The following is a 27,699-nucleotide window of genomic DNA, read 5'->3' on the forward strand; positions in this document are numbered from 1 at the left end:
GCAAAATCAAGGGTTACGCAAAGTCAAAAAGCGGACCAATCCGGTGCCTCGAAACGATCATTCGTTACATGCCGCGCTCCGATTGGATAAGGCAGCTCGACTTGGTTGGTTCCTGCTCTCTGATTGGCTTACGGAGCCGGTTTCGGTATACAAACACACCTTCTTCCGCAGCCTAGCCATCGCCAAACTACATTCTCTGCTCACGGTGTTGGCGCTTTTAAACAGGTCAGTGCTGGACGCTCATGTCCAAACACCAGTGCGGGTATTTCACATGGGGATGAGTCAGTGTGGTGAAATATATTTTAGAGGTTTATGTGTATTTGTTTTTGAGCAGCGAGAGAGATGTAGCACATGCGTAGAGAGCTTCATCAGATCTTGCGACGTGTCCAGATAACGCGCGCGCGTTTAACTTGTATGTCTCCAGTGTGTGTGTGTGTGCGCGAGAGAGAGAGAGAGAGAGAGAGAGAGAGCGAGTATACGATAACGTGTTGTCAAGACAAGTTTGGTGTGCGTGTTAGTGCACAATGTCGTGCTAAACAGTCTGTGTAACCTTTATTTAGGGTTTGTATTGCACCAACAAAACGCATCAAGTTTCCATCTTAGTCTATTACTAATAGTGCAGCATGCTTTGTCGCTTTTTAGAGCAGCCCTTTCTTGTGCATTGAAAACACTTCAACAGGTACTCACCTCTGCATTAATCTGCATTGCTTTCATTAAGGATTTAAAGCTTCAGATGTTGAATATCAGGATTTGGACGCGCAGGCGCACGCCCTGTATGGTCCCTCTAGTCACCTGTCTCACCTTCCTAATCTGCCTGATTTATTAGGTTTTATTTGTTATTTCATGAATCTGATCTGTGCTATTGTCCAGTTTCTGCTTTTAGGACAAAACAAACAAAAAAACAAAAACAAAGTTTTTTCCTCCCAGATCTCTGCAGGTGCATTCAAAAATTGGTGCTAAACTGCACTCTTGTTATTTCTAGTTAATGATAGTTAATACACATGTTTCACTTGGATATATTGTACCTTTTTTAAAAACGGATTTAAGGCACACGTACAAAGGTAAACTATATATGCACCTTTTCTGGGTTAAAGATACAAAAGGTCTACTCTTAATGCTACTGTACCAGTGAAGGTATGATGCAGTTTAGTGCAGGGTTTTGTTTTTTTTCCTCCAGAGAGTGTGGATATGAAATTGGAGGACGTAGAGGACGATGGTCAATATGTTTTTGTGAGCACCAATAACTTTGACATTTCAGTAAACCCCCTGTGTGTGATTGCATACCTGTTACCTGTCTTTGCATGCTTGGAATGAGGTGAAAGGTTTGTGTGCGCGCGCGTGTGAACTTAAATAGGCTCGGTCTTTCTGTAACATTGTCATCAACAGGGGCGTTAGCTGGACTGTTAATCATCCGGGGCTGAGCCCAGATTCTTCTCCATGCGTTTTTCCCAAGCTCAGCTAGTAGCCTAAGTTTTGTTTTATGGACGCTGAGGTAATTTAGCTGTCAATGTATGACATGATCAGAAAAAGTTGGATTTATCATAAAACTTGCCTCCTGTGTTGTCATTGTTTACAGGACTACCAGACTGATAAAATATAAAACTTTTCTAACTAGGCTAATTTGGTATCACTAGCCAAGGGGAGGCACAACTAAGCTCTCAATGACTACGTTTACATGGACAGCAGTAATCTAATTATTGACCTTATTCTGAATAAGACAATATTGTGATTAAGGTGTTTACATGAGTCGCTTTTAGAATATTCCTAGAACATATAGAACATAGATCGATCAACGTCACTCGTCATTACGTCGCCACGCCGGCCGACGTTCCCTCCAGAATTTGACGTATCGACATACAGTTCACCTTCATTATGGTACTGTATACAGTTTTGGGTGTTTTTATTTTAATTTTACAAAGCTTCAAGTGCAGTTAATTATTTGTCATGCTGTACCTGCAAATAGACGACTGCTTGAAGCCGTGGGCTGCGTCCCAAACCGCGTACTTACCTACTATATAGTAGCTGATATACGTGTATTTCTCTTACTATATAGTAGGTAAGTACGCGGTTTGGGACGCAGCCGTGCTCTCTTGTATACCGTTAAACGGTTGAGCACTGCAGTGTGTGTATGTGTCCTGTCGCACGATGCGGTGAAAACTCCCACACGACGTTAATAGTGTGATTAAGGTGTGTACATGTCTGTAATGCACTTTGATAATTTAACTAAAACAGGAATACTCCACACGTCTTAATTCGATTTGTGTTTACTTTGAGTATGACTTTAGTCAGATTAAGGTCATCAATAATCACTGTTTACATGCTAGTTTTTTAATCAGAGTATGGTCTGAATCGGGTTAATATCAGATTATTGTTGTTCATGTAAACGTACTGATTGTGTGGGTTTAGCTGCTACAGTGCCATGCAAAGTACATTATCTTTCCTTATGCTCTGCTCATATCATGTTATTTGGAACCTCTAAAGCCTCCTTCAGGAGGGTTTCTCTTTTAGAAAAGGTTAGAAGTAGAACCCCGTCAGAATGCTAGAACCCTTCGCCATCCAAAGATCTCTTGAGGAAACCTTTTTTTCTGAAAGTGCTGTACCTGCTGTGTGTCTCGAGCAGTGATGGAAAAGGTTTTTATTCAAATGTTGTTTTTTTTATACATAAATATATGTTTCAATCTAGAGGGCGTTGTGGAGGGTGTGGTTAACCCTGCCCTTAAACCACAACTGTATGCTTTATGGTTTTGTTTGGAGAGTGTTCATCTTTAATCTGTACTCTAAAAACAGATCTTAAAATAAAGAAAAGGTTCTGGATGTTGTGGCTGTGCAGTATATTGTGCTAGATTGCATTATTTTCCTGTGATCGGAAGCAAAATCAGGACTTGTCAATGAATCACTACACCGTTTAGAATTTTCTACTCGATTCTCGGTTCCACGTGATCATTGCCGCTGATAAACACTTCATAAACACTCTAAACATTGACTGACTACATTTTTCTGACATGTTTTCAGCAAGGTGGCTTCGTATCTCCGTGGTTGGGGGTTCGGTTCCCACCTCTGCCCTGTGTGCATGGAGTTTGCATGTTCTCCCTATACTTCAGGGGTTTCCTCCCAGGTAGGCTTGCTGCGATAGCCGGTGTTACCGGTGATGGAGCCGCACACAGATTACATCACTTGCCCACCACAGCACCGCCCACACCATCGTTTTGCCTTTTTTATAGTAATACAAATCATTTATTTCAGTTAGAGAACAGACAGTACGATTAAAAACTGAACAGGTCTGCTCAATTCAGCATGAGCCGAATGAGTCAGAGTCTCAGCACAGATCAGCAGGAGTCAGATTTCATTTAAATAAACAGACCGCTGCTTTCACCCTCCATGTTGTGCTAAATTCCTGCTAATGTACAAATCTTTGCTTCAAATTAGACTGGTCCTTAAAGTGCATCATCTCGTAGAAGCAAAATATAAATAAAATTGTACCCAAAATATAGGATGAGTAAAAATAAAAATGTCATGAACCAAATGAAAATCTGCATCAAATATAACAATATGCAACCAAATGAAAACAATTCAGGCGAATGCAGAAAAGGCAAGAACAGTGTTTACAGGAGGAGAGACGCAGACAAATCACCCAGTAGAGCGGTGCAGGGATGATGACATTTTGTACCAGAACCCGGAAGTTAGCATCACACCAGTTCCCTCGACAAAAACCCAATAGGATTTCCCCATAGACTTTTGGGTTATTGCAAAAAAAAAAAAAAAAAAGCTCTGTGATGGACAAAACGTGTTAGTATTGTAAACTTTTGTCAACCAAGATCATTTTCACAAATGAACACAACTTTTATAAAGTTTGAAGCCTAAATATAATCAGCAGAAATAAAAAGCTAACCGTACGCTATAAACTAACTACACCACGGTCGCTCGACTTCAACGTCACCGTCACCAAGCTTCCGACAAACTTTCCCAAACTTTATTTAAAACATTTTTTTTTTTGCCGTTACAAAATGACGTCATCCCTGCGACGCTCTATGGTGACTGGCTGTAAATTTAGGAAGCGCTTGATTTGATATGAAGCAGAGTTTTCTATGAGCAGAGGACGAACTTTAAACGTCAGTATCGCAGTCGATCATGTTCATGTAATCGTGGGAAGTCAAAATTGTAATCGAGATCGATATTTGATTAATTGTGCGGCCCTATTTCTGACACTGTTTTCTATTATAACGGCGCCAGCTTACTCTTGAAGGTGGAACTGTACAGCGGATCGCATCCAAAGGTAATCCAAATGTGTTTGTAGCAGTATTTTTCTTTTAATATATAGTTGTGTTCTAGTCTGCTTGAGTAATATTTTGTGTAGTTAAATTTTCCAACTCATCTAAGCAAAGCATACAATAATAACAAATATATTTCTTTAATTTATGTATTTTCCGAGGGTTTTAATTTGACTCGCTCTCTTTAAAAACACGTAATGTGGATTAATGTACACATACTCAGTGTTCCAAACACTATGTACTGGTGAAAGGGATTGAAAACATTGTGTAAAGGTCATTACAAGTCTGTGACTAGGGGCCTGTGTTGTAGAGGAGGAGTAAATACTTTACTTTTGAAGGTCACCTGGGACTCAAAGTTTCCATGCTGTCCTACTTTTAACAATTGAAGGCTTTTCTACAATCACAAGATGAATATTTGATACTTTGTGAACAGAATACTTGAGACGGTTGGAAAAAAAAAAGACACAAAAGCGTGTGTCACGAATGATATGCTTTTATTAACACGTCAAGCAACACTAGGGCGATTTAGTGAAAAAGGGAAAAGTATGTTTTGATTTGAAGGCTGAATAAATGTATTCAAATGTGGATTTCTGAAAATCTTGTGACTTAATTTGAATATGAAATATGTAAGTAATAATAATACATGCTACTTTTCTTTTGAGTCAAATCTGAAAGTGCTACAAAATACAAGATGGTATAAGACCATTTTGTATTATATGACTAAACTGTAAAATAAAAAAGACAGCAATGCAAATAAATAAATATAAGTAATACTTTTTTTGATCTTAAATGGTTAGACAAGCCTAAGCCTAGTGTGTGTAATAACAGATAGAAATTATACTATGTTTTAGAGGAAGCAAGTGGTCATAATGTGGAAATAAAAATAATGTACCGTATAGACATAAAAAAAAATGGAGGTGCATCATTTTATAATCACTTTGCAGCACCTTGAGTCAAAATCTGTTTGTTTTGCAAACCAGACTTCGAATAGTCCTGATAGACTTGTTACGTTTTGTCAATGAATACAACCTAGATTTTCCTACTTTTTAAAAGAAAGGGGCAATTTGATTGACATGGCGGATGTACAACCACAAACGTTTTCCCATGGCACGTTGTTGAGCATGAGATATTTACACACCACTAACTGCTTCAAACCAAACTTTTTAATAACATTTAAGTACAGGAATTCGTGGCCTGTTTTCAGTCAAGGGAGCAAAGCTTTATCTGAAAAACGGATTGTATAATAGTGTTAAAAATTTGCTATTCCACTGGAAACCAGCTGTCCTGATAGCCAAACCTTAAAGATTCTGAAGCTTGTGGACAGAAAAGTGTACAAAAAAGAGATGCACTACACTTGACTCCAGCATGTAGTAACTTATTATGATTCAGTTTCCCCAAACACGGTATACAGCACTGTGGCAACAGTGGAGTCATTCAGGTTCCTGGGCACTACCAACTTGCCGGACCTGAAGTGGGAATTGATGCCATTGTGAGAAAGGCCCAGTAGAGGTTGTACTTCCTTCAGTTGAGGAAGTTCAACCGGTCATGTGCGCTGCAAATACAGATCTACTCAGCAGTCATTGAGTCGGCCCTCTGCACTTCAATAACTGTCTGGTTTGGTTCAGCTACGAAATCCGATATCAGGGGACTACAAAGGACAGTTCGGACTGCCGAGATTATTATTGGTTGCCCCCTGCCCTCCTTTCAAGAACGATACACTTCCAGAATGAGGAAAAAGGCTGGACAAATCACTCTGGACCCCAGTCACCCCGCCCACTACCTTTTTGAACTGTTGCCTTCTGGCCGATGCTTCAGAGCTCTGTGCACCAGAACCATCAGGCACAGGAACAGTTTTTTCCCTCAGGCTATCCATCTCATGAACAGTTAAAATTGCCCCATCGAGCAATAATTACAGGTGCATCTAAAAAAAAATTTGAATGTTGTGGAAAAGTTCATTTTATGAAATTTTAAGTGGAACTTTCATATATTCTAGATTCATTACACATAAAGTGAAATATTTCAAGCCTTTTAAAAAAAAAAAAAAAAAAAAACTGTGCAAAGATTCTTCTTCTTCTCATCCTTCTTCTTCTTCTTATATTTTTTAATGGAGGAAATTCTTTTTTGTCTAGTGGAGGAGATAATAGGAGTTCTTGATGCTTGCACAGTGTGCAAATACTGCTTTCTGTCATTACTAGAGTCCTGTTAGAAACATATCACTACTCTTTGTGTGTGTGTGTGTGTGTGTGTGTGTGTGTGTGTGTGTGTGTGTGTTTAACCTCCATTGGCTACTCGTCATGTCCGATACAGCAGCTGAAATGCTTCTCCACATCATCGTGTTTTCCGTTCGGTGTGGTTTTAAAATAGCAGAGTGTTGGAGGAGGGGGGGTTGGATGGCAGTTTTGCTTGGCTGGCCTTCATCGGGTGACCGTTTTTTGGGCTCTATCATTGGTCCACACTCTCAGGCAGACCAAGTTTAGACAGTGCGGGCTTGCTCTGGTTACCTTTACCCTGGAAAGCCTGGAGCAGCATGTGATTGTGTGCGTGTGCAGGACATCTTCAGCTTCTGCCGCTGACCTCTGTAATAATAAGAGGAAGTAGCCCAGGTGCTGATGGAGTCACTGCTTCTGTAGTGCAATCAGACAGAGGTAATCAATAACCTTTTAAAAACGTTTCTTGATGTAAAATCTTGACTTACCTGTAGAACCGTCAAGGAATGAGGTGGTATGAAGTAGTCAAGCGGATTGTTGTCTTGTAGGCTTGGCTTGTCCTTTAATAGAATCGTTAATCATAGAACTTTAAAGTCTGTTATCCGTGGAGCCCCAATATACCAGCTGACGCGGCACATTTCGAAGGCAGATCGTCCAATAAGACGGCGGAAGGGGCAGGTCTGAGTTTGACCTTCGGATTTGCATTGTCTATTGCAATAACACATAAACTCGGATGCTTTACTGTTGACAAATGTCTGTTAATGCTACCTGTCTCCACTCAGCCTGTTCAAGAGTCTGCAACATCCCTCCACTCTAGACTCAGGTGACTTACTTTTATTTTATATTGTTAGTGTGTAATATCTGTTAAATGTCTTGAGACTTGTAAACTTTCCTACAGGTACCAGAAGCAGGATATGGGTCACGCTGAGGGCCAAGCCAAACTTTGTGACCATTTGTGTATGATCTAATAAGGAAGAAGTATTTTTTTTTTTTATTTATTATTATTTTTTTTTTTTTTTTTTTTTTTTTAAATTTAGGATTTTTATGGATTTTCACACATTCTGATTTGGATGCCTCTTACTTTCAGAACAATATTTAGAAATGGAATTGCAGTGACCCTTTGTGCTTGATGTTGGTTCTCTAGGCTTTATTTTTCTCTATAATTACACAAATTGTTCATCACAAGTGGAACAGCTTAGCTGGGACCCATATCTGAGTGTTAATAATAAAACTAGGTGAATGGTGAAAGGAGCAGAGTGTCCTGTCTGGGTCATGTTGAACATGGTGTGTTGAGTCAACACACACACACTCACGTATACCTGTGTCTGTGCATATACACACAAAATCTTTCAGAAACATGACTATCCAGGGTGCTTTGTATAACCTCACAGCTAGGATGACTCATTCCAAATCCTACTAGCAGGGCTGCTGTGATAAATTTGCATTGTCTGATTCTTCTGTTTCTGTTTCGGTTTGCCGGTTGTGACATGAATGGAAACGCTGCATTTTATCTGTATTTGATTGTCTACTACAAGCCAAGATACACAAATCGAATGACTTTTGTGGCTGTTGGCCAAGACCTTGTATAAGTGTGTAAGTAGTTTTAGATGTTTACTTTTCTGAGGAAAGCGTTTAAACAAACACAATAAAAGGTGCCGCAAATTGTACCGACCTTAAAACAGAGGGTTTATGTTTGAGCAAATGTTCCAATTTAAAAAGCTAAAAAGCTAAATCCATCCAAAGAACCCTTACGAAAGCATTTTTCCTAATGCCTAGTTCATGCTAGGATGGATCATGCTGAAGATACCCAATAGAGAAAACTTTGTATCATTGTAAGCATCTAGGAATTGTAGAGCTCGCGTGGCAATCCTACATCTGCGTTTTTCGAAAAGCAATTTTTATTCCGTTATTCACACTACAATGAGAAAATGGTGGGGGTTTTTTTGTTGTTGTTTTTGTTTTAACCAACTTGGGGCCTGGATTCAATAAGATCGGTGTTCTGAGATCGTAAATGCTTTTCAAGTGTGAACGTAAAAACAAAACGGGCAAACAAAAAAAAAAAAGTACAAATTTACCCGTCTTAGCTTGGATCGTGACTGAGAGTGTAGTACAAACTGGTCCTGTGTGTTAGAATGCTTATTTTGTCCACTAAGCCAACTTCCAATATTAGTAATGCTCCAGATAAAGAACAACTTTTGGTTGAGATTGAATGAATTTGATTGAATGCTAACACTTTTTTTTTTTTTTTCCTTTTCATGTTTACATGCATTCAAAGGGTAAATACCCAGATGAGGACGGGTTCCCTTCTGAGTCTGGTTCCTCTCAAGGTTTCTTCCTCATACCACCTTAGGGAATTTTTCCTCACCACCATTGCCACTGGCTCGCTCAATAGGGATAAATTCACACACTTAAAATCTCTATCCTGTGTTTATATATTTCTGTAAAGCTGCTTTGAGACAATGTCCAGTGTTAAAAGCGCTATTCAAATACAATTTAATTAAATGAAGATAAAATTCTAATCATCTTAGGCATAACAAGATCGTCACCTCAGACATCTGCAGTGATAGTTTAGTTTTCCCTTTAAGGCCCAAACCAGAAATTTCCAAAGCCCTTCCATCCATGTAGAGTTTGTTGGAAACAAAGGGACCCAGTAAAACGTCTTTATGCGACTTCTGTTGCGAGTAAGCAACACTGACGATGTTAAAGTGTGTCTTGAATACATATCGACACCGATATTCTTCAAACATTTTATTTATTTCTTTTGTCTTTCCTTAACATGTTATTTAGCTTTCATGACCCATTTCATATTTGTATTTTTGTCAGTTGTGTACTGTATAATTCCTCTCCAGTAATTCAGTATACTGGTTCATACTGAGATGGGAGAATTCTGCCAGTGCAACCCAAGGTTTTCAGGTCAAAGGTAAGGAGTAAAGACCATTTAATACAAACCACACTTGTGACCGATTGCGATAGCATTACAAAACATCTGATAACTCAATCAGCAATGTGACCCTTGCTCAATGAACCATGAGCACTTGTGAAGGTTATGCTTGGTCTAGTTCACTATGGTTAGTTTGTTGGAACACTGAATACATTCGGCCTAGTCTCCTTGGTTTTGCACGCGAAGAAAACAAAAGGGGCAATTACGTCTGCTATTAAATTCTAATAAGCATGCTGTGGGGTGAGAGCTGAGGATTGTGGGAATGTGTATAATGTTACGCAGGTGTACTATTCGGAGAAATGAAACTGGCTACTTGTGGCTACTTTCTGTGTGCAGTTGAAGTAAACAAATAATCTGTATATTGAAGTACCATGGAAATGGTTTCGGACCTCAATTCCACATGGACGTTCTCGCTGTTGTTGCTGGGACTGCGGTTGCTACTATGGCCTTGGGACTGCAATTATCACATACAGTTTTGCACTCAAGTGTCCTTTAGTGAACAGTGGACTAGTTCAACAGACTTCAAGTTAAAACCCTAATGAACTTTCTTTTACTTTCACACTAACTGTTGTTACCCAGATGAGGACGGGTTCCCTTCCGAGTCTGGTTCCTCTCAAGGTTTCTTCCTCATATCATCTTAGGGAGTTTTTCCTCACCACCGTCGCCACCGGCTCGCTCAATAGGGATAAATTCACACACTTCAAATCTGTATCCTGTGTTTACATGTTTCTGTAAAGCTGCTTTGTGACGATGTCCAGTGTTAAAAGCACTATACAAACAATTGAATTGAATATTAGAAAATTGCAGTAAGCTTAATGTGTCTCCTTTATTCATAAATTTTCTTCGGGGCTCTTGAATTTTGAACCTTGTTTCACACCTCAGATCCATTAGCAGAAAGACATGCAGGCCCAGGAGCTGTTGAAGCAGCTGCGTGTGCCTGAGCTGGCCGAGGTGAGGGAGTACCTCCGCAGCCTGTCCACCGGCACGCTGGTGAGCATGGGGGCCGTCGCCGCACTCACAACCTACTGGTACACCACTCGACCAAAAGCCCTCAAACCACCTTGTGACCTGCACATGCAGTCCATCGAGGTGCCGGTGAGTCCATGTTGTAGATCTGAATCAAAGAGGCAACCTATTTGTTAAGCCAGGGTTTGGATTTAGTTTATTTTCGGATCAGGATTAATTCCCATGAATTGTGCGTTGTTGTTGTTCAGGGAGGAGAGTTTGCCCGCAGGTCAGCGTTCGTGGATGCTGATAAGCTTCTGTCTTTTTATTATGATGATGCTACAACAATGTATGAGGTCTTTACCCGGGGTCTACGGGTATCAAGTAAGTGGAAAAGATATTTTTGTTCGTTTGTTTGTTTGTTTTATGAAACTTGATGATTAATGGTTCAATTAAATAAAGAATCACTAGCTTAAATTGCAATGTTTCCTTTTGATATTGGATGGCTGTTTTGAATTATGACTGTGGAGCTGCAGCAATTAATCGGTTAAAATTGATAATCCCACGGGTCATGGAATTTCTGGAATGTCAAGGAAATTTAATGAAGTCTATTCCAGTCATGGAAAGTCAGGGAATTTTATCATTTTGGGGTTGAAGTCAGGGAATTTTGCTTGTAAAGTGTTAAAATGTATTAGCTAAAATGTGAGATATAGATGTATATAATCAGCCTTTTTTTTTTTTAATAAAAAAAAAAAGTGTGCTCATTTGCTGAATGCGACACGGTGTTATGGGTTAAAAATGTGCTTATAATGACTTACGGTACCTTGTAGATGAATTGATTTTATTTCCATTACAGAAATATATTTTGTTTTATTAGGACCATTTTGTTTATGAGGTGTAAAGACTAGTCATGAGATAAGTACGTGTTCTTTTTAAGCAATGGAAACTAAGTTTTGCACTGAAAATATCCGTTAACCAGGAAATTGAGCTTACAGATTTAATGTGTTACAACAGTTATTTTTTTTCTGCTCAGTACCCAGTCAATACATTGTACCATTCTTCATAAGTAGGTCATGGAAATTCAAGAATTTGGTCAGGGGAAAGTCAGGAATTTTACATTTGACTTGGAGTGGGAACCCTGGATAATAACCGATTCTGAAAATCGTTGTCAATGAATCTTTTTATCGATAAGTTGGTCTGCGCGTGGCACGGGGTACATTTACTCAACGCGTTACTTCTGTTTTATATACACGCATCAGAGCGTACAGACCAGAGTTGTGTCCCAAATGACGTACTATACACTTGAGCGCTATGTACTCGACTGTCTAGTGTATGAATTTTAAAAGGGTAGTGTCGTCTCAAATGGAACACTAGCGGTTTTTACTAACCGGAATAGAAGCCGTTTCGCAGTCGATGGCATGTGACGTCAAACACACGTCATACGACGCCACTAGATTTAGCAGAATACCCAGAGTCAACGAAAATGTCAGCAGAATATTTAACATTTTCACAGCACATGATCTTCATCGTAATATTTAGGTTTGATAACAAAACGTGGGCGAAATGAGGATCGGTGTAACAAATGGTCCAGAAATGGATATTAATGATGAACAGTAATAATTCACCTGTTTTAATATGGCATGGTCTCTATATTACCAACTTACAGCTCCACGTAAATTTCCGTATAAATGTTGATTTGGTGAAGATTTCTATGAGGAGATGTTTATTTATAAATATTTATAAACGTATAACAAGCAGAGGTAAAATTGTTTGTTTGTATTTTCCACCAGGGGAAAGTCCTCGGGATGGAGGATTTTGTGCTTTCTGGTTTCTCCACAACATGACAAGCTGATTATTATTATTTATTATTTTTTTTCTTGTTTGTTTTAAAACAGAGAATAAAAAGAAAGCTTGGTGAGGGAACAACTGTTTATAGCTGCTATGGTATACCGTTCGCAACATGAAAGATAACTATAAATGGATAGAGGAGTATGATATATTGTTCTGTAATAAACAAAGCGTTTAAATATGTTTTTGGAAAGACTCTGAAACGTATTGTTGTTGGAAAAATAATAAACTATTGTTTCAGATTTTTACATCACGCTATTTTTATTTTTCTATAACAGGACACTCCATTGTTGTTGCTGTTGTTGCTCTTTTTTTTTTTTTTTTTACTCTTTATTCAATTATTGCAAATTCACAATAATTATATCATAATTACAGTAGATTATAAGCATCCTTTACATCCACTTTGTAAATACTTTTCGCATCGCCTTATTCACAATCAAATTCTGGGGTGCCGTCATGTAATAAGCCAACAACATGGCAGCTGCTTCCACAGTTAAAGGGGCATAATGTCAGACTTTTTAACCAGTGTCAATCAAGCACTCATTTTCTAGTATGAATTCTTCTTGAATAGTGACTGTAAAGTTTTGAGTGTGTTTTTCAATAGAAGCAATTCATTTCCAGGTTTGAGGTGTGTAGATCTTATGTTACGAACACACATTGTGGACCTTTGTTTTTTTTTTTGACAAATATACTGTGTGTGTAATGAAATTTTTTGTTTTGAGCATAATACATACAAATTGCAATATTAAATGTAATGCTCAGGTTACAGATGTTTGTTAATCATATTCTATCTTCTTTTTCTCTCCCGTTAGATAATGGACCTTGCTTAGGTTCCAGAAAGCCAAAGCAGCCATATGAATGGCTGTCCTATTCAGAGGTAGGACTGCTGGAGACGTCTCCATTTGTTATTGTCTAAAAAAGCTACTGTCTTGCTACTAGCTCTCCCTCTACACCAGAGATTCAGTCATTCAGATTAGTTTATTTCATGTAGGGCTGTAACTAGTTTGAGAATTTATACATGTTGTGTTTTTTTTATTTTTTTTTTTTTGGTGGGGGGGGGTTTCAATCAAATAATACTGCTTCAGAACTCTTAACTAGGCTCAACAGGTCACTATCTGTACAATATTATATTACTGACATTTATCAGACCATCGGTGTTGTTGGTCAACCAAATCAGACACCCAATCTAACGTAAAGTCATGATTTCTTGAATTCCGACCAGCCAAATTCAAAATAAAAGCCGATATCCACTGACTGTCTCTTTAAAGAAAACACACTTGCTTGCCTTGTTTGTGCGAGATGAATCATTTTCAGTGTGTTGAACTGACTCCGACTCTTTCAGTTTTCAGTGTCTGGAATCAGGAAATAGACTCTGTTTGAGATTGACTCCCAGCAAATGCAGAAATGCGACTCGTTGACTTGACACTTATTATTATTATTATTATTATTATTATTATTATTATTATTATTATGTAAACACACACACAGTGGGGTCCAAAAGTCATTGAAAATGTGGGGTTTTTCTTCCATTGAGAATTAGAACTAAAACACAAGGTTTTAGTTTTTTTTTTAAATATTAAAAAAGAAAGTAAGTAAATGATCAATATCTTGGATATTTAATATTCAAGATTCTGCACTATTTCTAGGTCCCTATTTGAATGTGAGCAAATGCCTGATGTTGACCGTGCTAGGTCAGATTTTCCTCATGCCTAATCTCTTCTATTGAAGCATGTGTTCAGATGACACGACGGATTTGATCTAAAACGGATCATAAGATTTTGCACAAACTTGTGGAGTCATTCATGTAAATGTTTCAAAGATTCTACTTTTCACTCAAGTTGGTGTCAATAATATAATTTGTCATGAAAATAGTTGTATTAAATTAGAAAAGAATGCAAAATGGAAGCATTTTCACTGGTGCGCTCAGACTTTTGGACTACACTGTATATTAAAATGTATGTTAAGAAAATTAAAGAACAAAAGTGGGCCAAAAAGTAGTGTAACTACTTACAAGCTAAAAGCTAATCTGACCGATGATTTGTTGTTAAGACAGTTAAAAGGCTAATATTTTGCTATATTTGCCTGTTTTTGTTTTTTTGTTTTTTTTTGTTCTTTTTTTTTTAAACCAGGAGTGTACATCGTCCAGAGGGCTGCGTGTGTGATTATTGTATACCAGTTGCACTTGGTGGAATCTGATCTAAGCTGCTGTCATTGTGGGTAATGGTTTTGTGTTATTTTTGACTTTATCCTCCTCTCAGGTTGCAGAGAGAGCCGAGAACCTGGGCTCTGCGCTGCTGCACAAAGGTCACTCCAAAACCACGGACCAGTACATCGGCATCTTTGCTCAGAACAGAGCTGAGGTGAGACGCAACTCTGGGCATCTACCTGGGCTTTGCTCTTGTTACAATATGCAAAATATTGGTGGATGAAGTTAACAATCTAAATTTTCTTTGTGATAGTTTTTTTTTTTTTTTTTTTCTTCTCCTCTCCTTCAGTCTACTTTTTGGATTTGCCATTTCCACAATACTTTTTTTAATTTTTTAATTTTTTATTTCACACTTTTTTTATTTTTTATTTTTTATTTATTTTTTTTAGTTCTTTTCTTGTTATGATATGAGTGGGTGATGCGCACAAAAATATCATGGCACTTGTAAAAATCTTTTCACAATATACTGTATATTATAATATTTAGATTTTGATAACAGAGTGCCAGCGAAAACAGATAGTAGATTCAATTATATTACTATAGTTTCTATATTTATTAGTATAATATTTACTATCTATAGTTTATTAGTTTCTGTGTTTTATATTATAGATTCTATAGTTTATTAGTTTCCATAGTTTATATTATAGATTCTATAGTTTATTAGTTTCTGTAATTTATATTATAGATTCTCTAGTTTATTAGGTTCTATAGTTTATATTATAGATTATATAGTTTTAGGTTCTATAGTTTATATTATAGATTCTATAGTTTTAGTTTCTATAGTTTATATTATAGATTCTATAGTTTATATTAGTTTCTATAGTTTATATTATAGTTTCTATAGTTTATATTATAGATTCTGTAGTTTATTAGTTTCTATGGTTTAGTTTCTATGGTTTAGTTTCTGTAGTTTATATTATAGATTCTATAGTTTATATTAGTTTCTATAGTTTATAGTATAGATTCAGAAACTTGTATTGTAAGAAACAAATTATTTTAATACTGATATATATTTCTAAACCTTATGTTAAGATGATAAACTAATATCATCCAAATAAAACCGGGAATTGTAAAAACTGTCTATGCATGTCTAGTATATCACAGACTGGTAAGGAATAATAATAATAATAATAATAATAATAATAATAATGCTGTATATTTCTCCATAGTGGACCATCTCGGAGCTGGCTTGCTACACATACTCTCTGGTATCAGTGCCTCTGTATGACACTCTGGGGACTGAGGCCATCGATTACATCATCAACAAGAGTGGGTCCTTTTCTCATTCTCAGTTTAACTGCAGTATACATTTTGCACAAATGTTTGTTTCAAATTGATTTTTTTTTTAAAATCAGATGTCAACATCACTGCAAATCACTTTGTAATCATATTTGAAATTTGTGCGTTTGAGAAACCATCCCATTTTTAAAGGAATGCTTCTATGCGTGTTTCAGCCGGCATCTCCACGGTGGTGTGTGACCTCCCGGCGAAAGTTCATCTGCTGCTAGACTGCGTGGCTGGCAAACAACACTCACTGAAAACCCTGATCCTGATGGAGGAGTTTGACTCGGAGCTGGTGGCTCAAGCACAGAAATGCGGCATAGACATAATTAGCCTGAAAGATGCAGAGGCGAGTTGCTGATCTTGTAGTTTATGGAGTTGACATGCATTGTTAACAGTCTTTAGGTGTTCCTTGAAGATTTTGAGGGAATTTGCAGAGTGAAGGAAGCTGGGTAATCTATTTTATTTGACCGTAAATGCCAAAAAACATAACCCAGCCTTAATGCCTGTGCTCTGTAGCATGATAATCTCACAAGCTACATCTTTTGCGTTGATTGATAGACAGTCTGCTACATTCAGTCAATAAATGTGGACAAGACCTGCTTAGTTTATTAGAAAGCGCCCATTTCATTGAAAAAAAGACGGACCATGTTACTTTTTTCGGTAAATATGCAATGACCTTTTTATTAACCTGTCACTAACTTTTTCAAACAAAGCTCTTGAATTTTTTGTTTGTTTGTTTGTTTTAAATCCAGTGATTGTGTCTTGCTCTTAAACCTGTGTTGCAGTTCTCAAAAGTCCAGTGCACATAAGTGCTTATACACACAAGTTCACAAGCCAGTCAGATTGAAACCTTTTAAGATTCTGCAGCTGGTGGCCAGAAAAGTGTACAAAAGATGCCGATTAAAGTAGTGTATTGTTTTTACACCAAATCCAACTGATGCATTGCAACCGAAGCAGAATCTGAAACATTTCTACTGGAATATCAGTCACCACTAGTACAGTCATAGTGTTATATGTACATGTGCATTATGAGGTCAGTGTTTGTGAATGCATGTGTTTTGATACGAGTGTGTAGCTTCTGGAGAAAGCTGCACCGTTCTTCCTCTCTCTAATTTTGCACTCATGCATGTGATCGCATAAGTGGCTCTTAGTAGAGCTGTGGCTTTCTGTCTCTTCAGAGCCTCTGTTTGCATTTTATCTTAACCCCGGTTGAAGTCTGTCACTTTTGCTGGTTTCCTTCCTTTCTCACATACAGATATACACATCAAATTCCTCACATCTCTTAGTTACTATAAATGTTAATGACTGCTTGTCTTGTTTTTCCAGGCTCTTGGAAAAGCCCATCGGCAGCAGCCTGTAGTGAGTCTCATCATCTGCTCGTTTTTTTTTCTGATACCCATTGTTTTCTGCTTTTCAAATGCACATGGCCTGATGGCTAATTATTTCCTTTTTGCCCCCGCTTTACAGCCTCCTAAGTCTGATGAGCTGGCTGTTATTTGCTTTACTAGTGGAACCACAGGTATGTGCACATAGATCTGTGTTTGCTTTCCAGGGAGGTGTGTGTTTTATAGATTTGCTAATATTTGAGTCTGTGTACACATTTGGCTCATTTTACTCAGCTCTGAGGATGTTCTCTCTCGCTCTCTCACTCTCTCTCAGGAAACCCAAAAGGGGCAATGCTCACCCACAGAAACATCCTGTCCAACATTTCTGCGTTTACCATGATAACGGCGGTAAATGCAGTCACAAGACGTAGCCTCACACTCCTTACATATGGATTTCACATTCTTATAGCACACAGTTAATACATTTCCATTTATTATTTTGTTCGTCTTTTTCTTAAAAAAAAAAAATGTTATAGTAAGAACAGTGTGTGCCACAACTTGGTTGTAATTTAAATCACAGGTTTATGTAAATAAAAGGATAATAATATATTCAGAACAGAGGGCTTCTCAGTGACTAGCTGGTTTTTCGTCTTAAGAGAGGGGGGGGAAAAAAAAGAGGCTGATGAGGGAACCTATGAGGGCCAGACGTATGTGGACACCTGACCATCACATCCATATGTGGTTCTTCCCCAAACTGTAGCCACAAAGTTGGACGCACACAATTGTCTAGACTGTATTTCTATGCTTAGTGTTACAGTTTCCCTTCACTGGAACTAAAAGGCCTAAACCTGTTCCGGCATGACAAAGCCATGTGAAAGGTTTGCCAAAGTTGGAGTGGAAGAAATCGAGTGTCCTGCACAGAGACCTGACCTCAACCCCACTGAACACCTTTGGAATGAACTAGAACACAGACTGCACTCCAGACCTGTTCAACCAACACCAGGGCCTGATTTCACTAATGCTCTTGTAGATTAATGAGCACAAATCCCCACAGCCACGTGCCAAAACCCAGTGGAAAGACTTCCCGGAAGAGTGGAGGTTATTATAAGAGCAAAGGGGGAATACATCTGGAATGAGATGTTCAACAAGCACGGAGTGGTGTGATGATCAGGTGTCCACAAACTTTTGGACACATTTTACTATTCGAGCACACCCTTTTGTGTTTTAAACTACCATCACCAAACTAAGTATAACAGATTCATGCAGACACTGATTATTCTCTACAAATTTCTATGTTTAAATCTATTTTTAAGCACATGACCTTAAACTCTAATGCGAAATAATTTCTGCAGTTTGATTTTAATGAAAAAAACAAAACAAAAAAAACACTGTGCCTGGACAATATAATTGCCCTTTGGGTTTTTTTTTGTTTGTGTGTTAAGAGTACAAACTCACTTTAAAAAGCTATAATGAATGATTGTGTGTTTGTTGTGCAACAATGCATGGCCAAGGTTTTATCCTCCATTATCATGTCTCATACTGTTTTCTCTCTTTTATTCATTTCTTTCAGATCAGCTGTCCTTTGAGTCCCAGCGACTCGCACATCTCTTACCTGCCTCTTGCACACATGTTTGAGCGAGTAGTCCAGGTATGGACTACAACACTTCTGTGAATGTGTAGCCCTTGTAATAACATTTTTGGTAACTTGTCTCGATGTGCTGTAATCATTTGCATGGTTTTCTTGTGTGTTTTGTGTCTCTTAGGGCGTGATGCTGGTTCACGGCGGTCGCATCGGCTATTTCAGGGGAGATATCCGCTGTCTCATGAATGACCTAATGGCCCTGCAGCCCTCTGTCTTTCCGGTTGTGCCACGTCTGCTCAACCGAATGCTCGATAAGGTTAGCGAGAAATGAGTATCGTAAATGCTTTATGTATGAGGATCTCGCAGCAGTATGCCTAACCACACCTCGTAATAATGTATCCATTATTACTAACGATAAACCTTTTATAAGGTGTGCATCATGCTTACCTAATATGGGTCAATTAATAGTGTTTGACTATTTACAGTACCCTCCAAAACTATTGGAACAGCAAGGCCAATTCATGTGTTTTTGCTGTAGGCTGAAGACATTTGGGTTTGAGATCAAAAGATGAATATGAGAAGAGCGTTTAGAATTTCAGCTTTTATTTCCTGGTGTTTATATGTATCAAAGAAGACTGGGACATGTGACCGTCAGAATGTGCTTGATACCCAGGGGTGTCCTGTTAGGTTGATTTGTTTAAACAATAAATAGCTCTTAACATCTACTTTTGGTTTAAGCCTTCAGTTTCACCTTTGAGTACTGCATTTGTTGTTAAAAAGGATAAACCAACATGAAGACCAGAGAGCTGTCTATGGGAGAAAAGCAAACCATTTTGAAGCTGAGAAAAGAGGGAAAATCAATCAGAGGCATTGCTTAAACATTGGGCATAGCCAGTACAGCAATTTGAAATGTCCTGAAAAAGAAAAGGACCACTGGTGTACTGAGCACCAGACATTGAATGGGTCGGCCAAGGAAAGCAATATTCCAATGAATTGGCCTTGCTGTTCCAGTAGTTTCAGAGGGGATTGTATACCACAGTGGTGTTGAATTCTCAAATCAAATTGTTCAGAAGGTGTTGCAACATACGTGGTAACAGGAACTAACTTGTTTCACAGACATTCCACAAGATTAAATGTGTAACTACAAATAGACTGAAAGTATGATGTGTTTGTTTATTTAATAAAAAATGTTAATAAAAAATTAATAAAAAACTGTAATTGTTCGCAAATTGCTGCGGTATTAAAGGAATAAAACACATCTGAATGTGTCGTTATAGGAAAAGTAAAAAACTTAGTCTTAGTAAAAGTAACTCTGCTTTACATCAGGCCTCATCACACCACCTCACCATGATCATTTTCTTATAATAGCACACACCCTGTTGTGATTTATTCCTCGCATCAGAGTATATAGGAATGATTACATTATGTGTGTTTCAGATCTTTGCGCAGGCCAACTCTCCTCTGAAGAAGTGGATCTTAGGATATGCCTTCCGGAGGAAAGAGGCTGAGATGATGAGTGGCATTATGAGGAGAAACAGTCTGTGGGACAAAATCATTTTTAAGAAAGTCCAGGTATTAACTTCTGCCTCACTCAATTTGGGGAGATCTCGCCCCGTGTTTCAGTACTGCTTTTTAGTATTACTCTTCTTAACCTTTCACTATTTAGGATGTACTGAGTCCAGCTCTGGATCTGCTGCCACGAATTGGATCCCGATTTAGCTTGCTGCAGTTTCATTTTGAATATAATGAGTCTTTATTGGTCACATATACATTACTGCACAGTGAAATTCTTTTCTCTTCGCATATCCCAGCATCTTAGGAAGTGCACAGTGTACAGCCATGATCCAGTGCCCCAGAGCAGAGAGGGTTAAGGGCCTTGCTCAAGGGCCCAACAGTGGCAGCTTGGCAGTGCTGGGGCTTGAACCCCTGACCTTCTGATCAGTAACCCAGAGCCTTAGCCACCACTGCCCCACCACTGCCCCACCACTGCCCCACCACTGCCCCACCACTGCCCCACCACTGCCCCACCACTGCCCCACCACTGCCCCACCACTGCCCCACCACTGCCCCACCACTGCCCCACCACTGCCCCACCACTGCCCCACCACTGCCCCACCACTGCCCCACCACTGCCCCTCATATAAAATGACCAAGCTGCATAGTGAGATGTAGTACACTATAAACATGGCTCTGGCTGCATACAGTACACCTTCCATGCATTTTTGGTGTCCTGGAAATATTCCTGTTCACAAGCCATGCACTGCACACTGTATTTAGATGGAGTTTAGTATGCGTAGTGTGTCAGAGGTGTGGTGATGCTGAAGGTTGCTATTTCTGCTGCCCCCTGCAGGACAGTCTTGGAGGCAGAGTGCGCTTGATGCTGACTGGTGCTGCTCCTGTCTCTGCTCCTGTGCTGACTTACCTGCGTGCAGCTGTGGGATGCCAGGTCTGAAAAATGAACATGCACGCACAGATATGCCTATTAATTACTATAATTGAAACAGTTTCATACATGGTCACACCATTTAAATACCCTTTAAGCAATTCTGAAGTCTTATTTTCATCCCTGCTTTATGTGAAGATGAATTTCAGTTCATTAAAAATCTTATTAGAACAATGAATATTACTACTTCAGTGGATAATCTCGCCTGAGCAATGTAGATTTGTTCATAAGAACTGCTGCTAAAATCATAAAGATTACGTCCTGTGCACATCCCAGGACTCTTATTAACAGTGCGTTCATACTGACAGGGTCGGGAGGGTTACTTTAAAAATGTATTCCCTTACAGTTACAAATGACTTCATCAGTAACGTAATCCAAGTATCACAATATGAAAGTAATATAATCTGTTTATTTTTGGATTGTTTCAACGTCACATATGTAAATAAAGTCAAGAGAAAAGCAATATGATCGAAAATTCAATGTTTGGATTTGTTTTAAATAAATAAATAAAAGGTCACTGTCCCTGATGCAGGTGACATAACATCACAAAAGCATTTCAGAGAACAGTTTCATTTCTGCCAAATCGCACCAGGAGGTTGCGCATGTGAGCACGACTGGCAAGAGAGAACCAGAACTATAATCAAGCAGCTGTCTATATGATGTCAAAAGATTAATTTATTATGAAAATTTATTATGTAATCCTTATACTATTCTCATTTTTTTTTAACTAAATGCGCCGGTAATCTGATTACTTTGTTTTTTGAGGTCACTGTTACGGATTGCGGTTGCCAGTTTTTTGTATCCTGAATTACGTAACGCCGTTACATGTATTCCGTTACACCCCAAGCCTGCATCCTGAACATCACTTTCAAACCACTTGGTACTATTTGAATATGTAGTGTACATGTGCAGTACAGTAATGAGTTATACTCTGACTATCCAGTGTCGTTGCCACGGTCACCTCACTGGAGTGCTCATTAGGGATCTATATCAACGTCTGGATTTCTATAAAGCTGCTTTGTGATGGTTGTTAAAAGCATTATAGTAATTAAACTGAGTTTGAACTGAACGTTAGACCTCAGCTGCGCAAAATATGTAACGATGAAAGAGTTTGTCTTTCTTTAACAAATTAATTTCGGTGTCCAGCTTGCAACTTTGAGTTTAACCCTGTTTTCCTCTCCGTTCAGTTTTATGAAGGCTACGGCCAGACCGAGTGCACAGCTGGCTGCACAGTCACGTTATCGGGAGACTGGTCGGCAGGTAAGACACGCTTCCACACTATAAATTATGCCTTCGGATTTCTTCTATATCTGGCTCACGTTACTTCTGTTTTATTGACTCATAGGTCATGTTGGACCTCCTCTGCCTTGTAACATTGTGAAACTGGTGGATGTTGCCGAGATGAATTATCTGGCTGTGAATGGAGAAGGAGAGGTGTGTGATTGGGTGCTGCTTCTTATACAGATTGTTTTTTTGTTTCCACAATTGAGCATTGTGTGTGGGTGCTAGGTGTGCGTGAAGGGGCCCAATGTGTTTATGGGATATCTGAAAGACCCAGAGAAGACCAAGGAGGCCATCGACCAGGACGGCTGGCTCCACACAGGAGACATCGGCAGGTGGCTACCGGTGGGTTTTAAAAGCTTTAGTTGTGCTGTCGGTTTTATCTCTGTACCAATGCTATTGAGGAGCAGCAGCTAAACACAGAGTCAGAATAATCTAGAACAGGAACCCAACAGTGACTACGTTTACATGGACAGCAGTAATCTAATTATTGATCTTATTCTGAGTAAGACAATATTCTGATTAAGGTGTTTACATGAGTCGCTTTTAGAATACTCCTTTCATGTACCCGTTTTACGTGTTCTAGAACATAGTTCAATTAACAGCACACGTCATTACGTCGCCACGCCACGCCGTCCGACGTTCCCTCCAGAATTTCACGTATCGACATATAGTCTGTCTTCGTTATGGGACCATATACAGTTTTGGGTGTTTTTATTAAATTTTTAACAAACGATTCAAGTGCAGTTAATTATTTGTCATGCTGTACGTGCAAATAGACGACTGCTTGAAGCTGTGGGCTGCGTCCCAAACCGCGCACTTACCGTCTACATTGTAGCCGAGATGCATGTATTTCTCCTACTACAGGCCTATAGAAGGTTAGTACGCGGTTTGGGACGCAGCCGTGCTCTCTTTTTTGACGTAAAACGGTTGAGCACTGCCGTGTGTGTACGTGTCCTGTCGCAAAATGCGGTGAAAACTCCCACACGACGTTAATGGTGTGATTAAGGTGTAATACACGTCAGTAATGCGACTAAAACAGGAATATGTGTTAATTCGATTTGTGTTTACTTCGAGTATGACCTTAATCGGATTAAGGTAATTAAAAGTTGCTGTTTACGTGGTAGTTTCTTAATCAGAGTATCGTCTTAATCGGGGTAATAGTGGATTATTGTTCACGTAAACGTACTGATTGTCCTGACTAATCTTATAACAGACTTGTGGTAATAAAGTAATTCAAATGTTTATGATGATTGAAAAAATCGGGTAACTCCAGTTAACTGCAAGAAAGGGTTGGGTTTTTCCAACCATTTTAAGAATTAATGAGTAAGCAGTTACATTCAAGGGACACAATTCAGTGCAAACTGCATAAACCAGTTCTGGTGAACTTCCGGCCATGTGCATTTTTCAGAAACCTTTTGAGGAGCTAAAGAGTTTTTGTTGCATTTACACCACACTGGAGGAGGAACCATACTGTTTTTTGTAAAATAGCAATTAATTTCGGACATTGTGGATTTTCCTCTGTATCTAAAACACACCTGCATGACGCAATAATCCTGTATGATGTAGCTGACTTTACTCTCTTATTTCCAATTTTTGTGTGTCCCATTATCTTCTGACAGAATGGCACTCTGAAAATTGTGGACCGTAAGAAGCACATCTTTAAGCTGGCCCAAGGAGAGTACATTGCCCCGGAGAAGATCGAGAACATTTACATCCGGAGCGAACCTGTGGCTCAGGCTTTTGTCCATGGAGACAGCCTACAGGTGAGACAGGACGTCTTTCTTCTCCGTTTGCGTCTCTGCGAGCACTATGGCCGTGCAGCAACTTCAGAGATAATATAACCTGCATCTTGATATGTGAAATAAGACGGTTTTAGATGTATCGCATTATATATAATGCGATACATGAAATAGTCCCAGTACTTCTTATCTGGTGGTGAGAGAATGAGCGAGAAACACACAAGGTGCAAGTTGAAACTAACTTGATAAAATTTTAAGTACCTATATAAAATTGAGTGTTTTTCAATTGTACCTCTTCTTCAGGCCTGCCTAGTGGCAATCATTGTGCCTGACCCTGACTTCCTGCTTGGCTGGGCCAATAAAAGAGGATTTCACGGCTCGTATGAGGAACTCTGCAGCAGCAAGGTAATGAGATGTGACAAGCCATATAGATTTCCTAGGATACTACTTTCAGCTAGAAATAAAGAAATACTCCAGGTTTTGTTTGTTTATTTATTTAATCTTATTTAAGTGTGGATCCGTGGACACTTTTTGAACTAATATTGCCTACGATTCCTTGCACAAGGGAGGAGGAGTTTTGTGATTGTAAACCTGCCGATGTGTTCTCAGTAATTAAGTGTAAGAACTTAAATGTTGCACTAACCAAAGTTTTTATATTAATTATAGTAGTTATATAGTGACTGTGTGTAACTAGGCAACAGTGTTGTCTTATGTTACATGATGTGGTAGTATGTCTCAATAGAGTAGTTGCATATCCTTTTGCTACACACTCAAACGTATGTACTTTTTCTTCACAAACTTACTTACAGGAAGTGAAAAATGCCATATTGGAGGATATTGTTAAATTGGGCAAAGAAAGTGGACTGAAGTCTTTCGAACAGGTGAGTTTTATTGTAACCAAATATAGATAAGGGTTTAAATCATACTTCATGTGATGTCACTGCTTGTTAAGGATTAGGACCGATGACATGGTAGGTATTTCTGATATCTGATTACATCATCCTATCTATAGGTGAAGGATATCACTCTGCACACAGAGATGTTCTCGGTCCAGAACGGCCTCCTGACTCCAACACTTAAAGCCAAGCGTGCTGAACTCAGGAACCATTTCAGGCAACAGATCGATCAGCTCTACTCCAAGATCCACGTGTGAAAACGATACCAAAACGGATGTGTAGGAATGCCGACATATAATGCTAACTGTCCCCTCCTTATCCCCCCCCCCCCTTTCCCGCCAATAGTTTTACTTATACAGTAATTAGCTACATAGTGACCTTTGGGTGAAGTGTGACTTTAAAAAAGTTATCTTCCACACGGAACTGTGCCTTATCCACACAAAACATCTGCTGCCTTTCATATATGCATCGAAATGAAGAGCAAATCTCACTTTTTAGCCTTCAGGACTTTAAAACTCAGGGCTGACATTTCAGACGCCCTCTATATGCTGTAATAGATCCAGAGCGGGAAGATTTTAATACATGCTGATGGCAGTTTAAATAAGAAACCTGGCGTGACCTGGGGGTGGGCGGGTGACGGCGGGGGATAGCTTTACCTGTTTCAAAATAGTTGCCAAAGAAGCTGTTTGAGTGCTAGACTGTGCCAGTACAAAGGCTTACCTCCTGGCCTATAGAGGTTCAGTCTGATTTCAGAGACCGATTTCTGCTTAGCTGAGACGAATAACAGAATACAGGATAAATAGGTTTTTGGGCTCTGATAGAAAACCCTAAAGATGGACCTACCTGACTTTTATTTTATTTTTTTAGGTAGTGCAACTCACATATTCGAGAAACCCAGTCACGATGGCATCTTATAGCTACACATTAAATAGAACCAAGGTCCGTAATATATAATTGCGAAAGCATACAATTTAGGATTACTTTAGGCTTTAGCATCGCCTGTACCAACCTAAAATAAATACTTTTTATTCAGCACTTTGCTTAGTACACTTTGGCAGTGTGACTCTTAATTTGTATGTACATTTTTATTACGCTATTGTGTAATCTAGTACGATGAATGTTGAGAAAAGTAGACATTTCACATATTTAACTTCTTAAAAGAATACTCGTGTATTTCTCGCTTTTTATTTTATTTTATTTTATTTTTTTAACCAAACTATCTGTATCTACTGCACCTGTAGCACATATGCGATCATCACAGATGAGAACTTCGACAGATTTCCCAGTACAGCTAAGAATATAACAGAAAACCTCTTTAATGATTTGTAATGGAAGTCTAAGGGCAGTTGTTGAATTCCATCAATAAATGTATAACATGTGCCACTACGTAACGTGATTTACTCTGAAAAGTAGTACTTTCTCTGCAAGGACAATGTTTATGGATATAGAGCTTAATTTAGAGACTGATTAATTCAACTCAAATTCATGAACATGTTCAACTGCCCTTAGAATTTAAATTACATGAGAGGTTTGAGTAAACTTTACGTTTGTTCTTTTCTCAGTACAGGTGAAATTCAAATGGAAATTCTTGCCACTACATATGCTGTAGACAGAGATTAGGTTGAAAAGCCCTTGAGTATTCCTTTAATTCAAGCAGAAACAGGATCGTTCCAGACTGCAAAGGAGGAGGTACTCTGCACTTGACAGCATAGTGTTCCGTTCGTTCACTCAGGCCGGCTGCTGAGGTGATGAAGCCATTAAGCTTTCTTCTATATATTTGCAGTATGCATCTACATAGCCATGTGATCATGCAATATTTATATAAAGTGTGTCGTGATATGTTCTTTGCTGCTTGATTTCAAGAAGCATGCATTCCCTAGGCCATAGCAAAACATCCCTAATATATTCCCATCAATGTTGACTATTTATATGGTTTTATTTGTATTATTATTATTATTATTATTATTATTATTATTAACAACAACGTGTTGATATTGAAATTTTTTTTTTTTTTTTTTTTTTTGGTGTTTTATATGTGCCTGATATGAAATTAATCAAATTGCATTGAAATCTATTTCTAGGTTTCCTTGTAGTTTTAAACTTGTTTGCCTGGTTTGATTGATTTATTGGAATGTATGTAGTGATAAAGCTATTGTACCTGACCTGTACAGTAATGCCTTCCAACAACTTTATCTGTAAATCAGACATCAAAAATCCTTTGTGCTCATGTTCCTGGACTATAAAGAGTTTTGTTAAAAGCCTGAGCTTGTTAATTGAGCAACAATTGTGTGGGAATTGTGTGTGGGAATACATTTCACAATGTCCACATGAGCATGAATATTGCTTTGTCATGTATATTACTGCAAGCCATTAATGATGTGTGTATGTTTAGTTGTGTGAAATATGGACACCGTTGCATTTTGAATGTGAATAACTGTGGTAAAGTCTCACTGACTGACGGTAAAATTAAACAAAGCTAATCAAAAAAGAAGAGGTTTGATTTGTGAATCAATCTACATAGTTAATAGTAAATTGTCCTTGTGACAGTGACATATACAGTACTGTAAATCCTGAAGAGATGTAAGCGCCATGTAGAACAGTAGTATTAACACAGGGCGGCTGTGGCTCAGGTGGTAGAGCGGGTTGTCCACTAATCGTAGGGTTGGTGGTTCGATTTCCGGCCCACATGACTCCACATGCTGAAGTGTCCTTCAGCAAGACGCTGAATCCC

General features: G+C 38.6%; 1 protein-coding gene and 1 long non-coding RNA gene across 5 annotated transcripts; one reads left to right on the forward strand and one right to left on the reverse strand.

The window, feature by feature from the left end:
- The first annotated feature begins 133 nt into the window (after window positions 1-133).
- Window positions 134-27,459, forward strand: acsl1b (acyl-CoA synthetase long chain family member 1b). Of its 4 annotated transcripts, none has more exons than XM_017485345.3 (21): window positions 134-225; window positions 10,299-10,511; window positions 10,631-10,745; window positions 13,022-13,086; window positions 14,468-14,569; window positions 15,585-15,684; window positions 15,870-16,045; window positions 17,026-17,058; window positions 17,167-17,218; window positions 17,359-17,432; window positions 18,595-18,672; window positions 18,788-18,922; window positions 20,044-20,178; window positions 20,957-21,052; window positions 22,237-22,309; window positions 22,395-22,483; window positions 22,559-22,675; window positions 23,953-24,096; window positions 24,376-24,477; window positions 24,882-24,953; window positions 25,085-27,459. In XM_017485345.3, exons 2-21 carry the CDS (start codon window positions 10,317-10,319, stop codon window positions 25,223-25,225), a joined length of 2,094 nt encoding a protein of 697 aa, XP_017340834.1. In that variant the 5' UTR covers window positions 134-225; window positions 10,299-10,316; the 3' UTR covers window positions 25,226-27,459. The 4 variants fall into 4 exon arrangements, with proteins under 4 accessions (XP_017340834.1, XP_047015871.1, XP_017340838.1 ...); XM_047159915.2 differs by lacking the exon at window positions 134-225 and adding an exon at window positions 3,013-3,115; XM_017485349.3 differs by lacking the exon at window positions 134-225 and adding an exon at window positions 6,554-6,913.
- On the reverse strand, window positions 7,086-10,434 carry LOC124628867 (uncharacterized). The gene is made up of 2 exons (XR_006983623.2): window positions 10,294-10,434; window positions 7,086-7,293 (listed from the first exon to the last, which is right to left on the reverse strand). It is a non-coding gene; the product is annotated as an uncharacterized LOC124628867 (long non-coding RNA).
- Window positions 27,460-27,699: the final 240 nt, after the last annotated feature.

The sequence above is a fragment of the Ictalurus punctatus genome, chromosome 14 (assembly GCF_001660625.3).
Source record: "Ictalurus punctatus breed USDA103 chromosome 14, Coco_2.0, whole genome shotgun sequence".
NCBI classification, from domain to species: domain Eukaryota; kingdom Metazoa; phylum Chordata; class Actinopteri; order Siluriformes; family Ictaluridae; genus Ictalurus; species Ictalurus punctatus.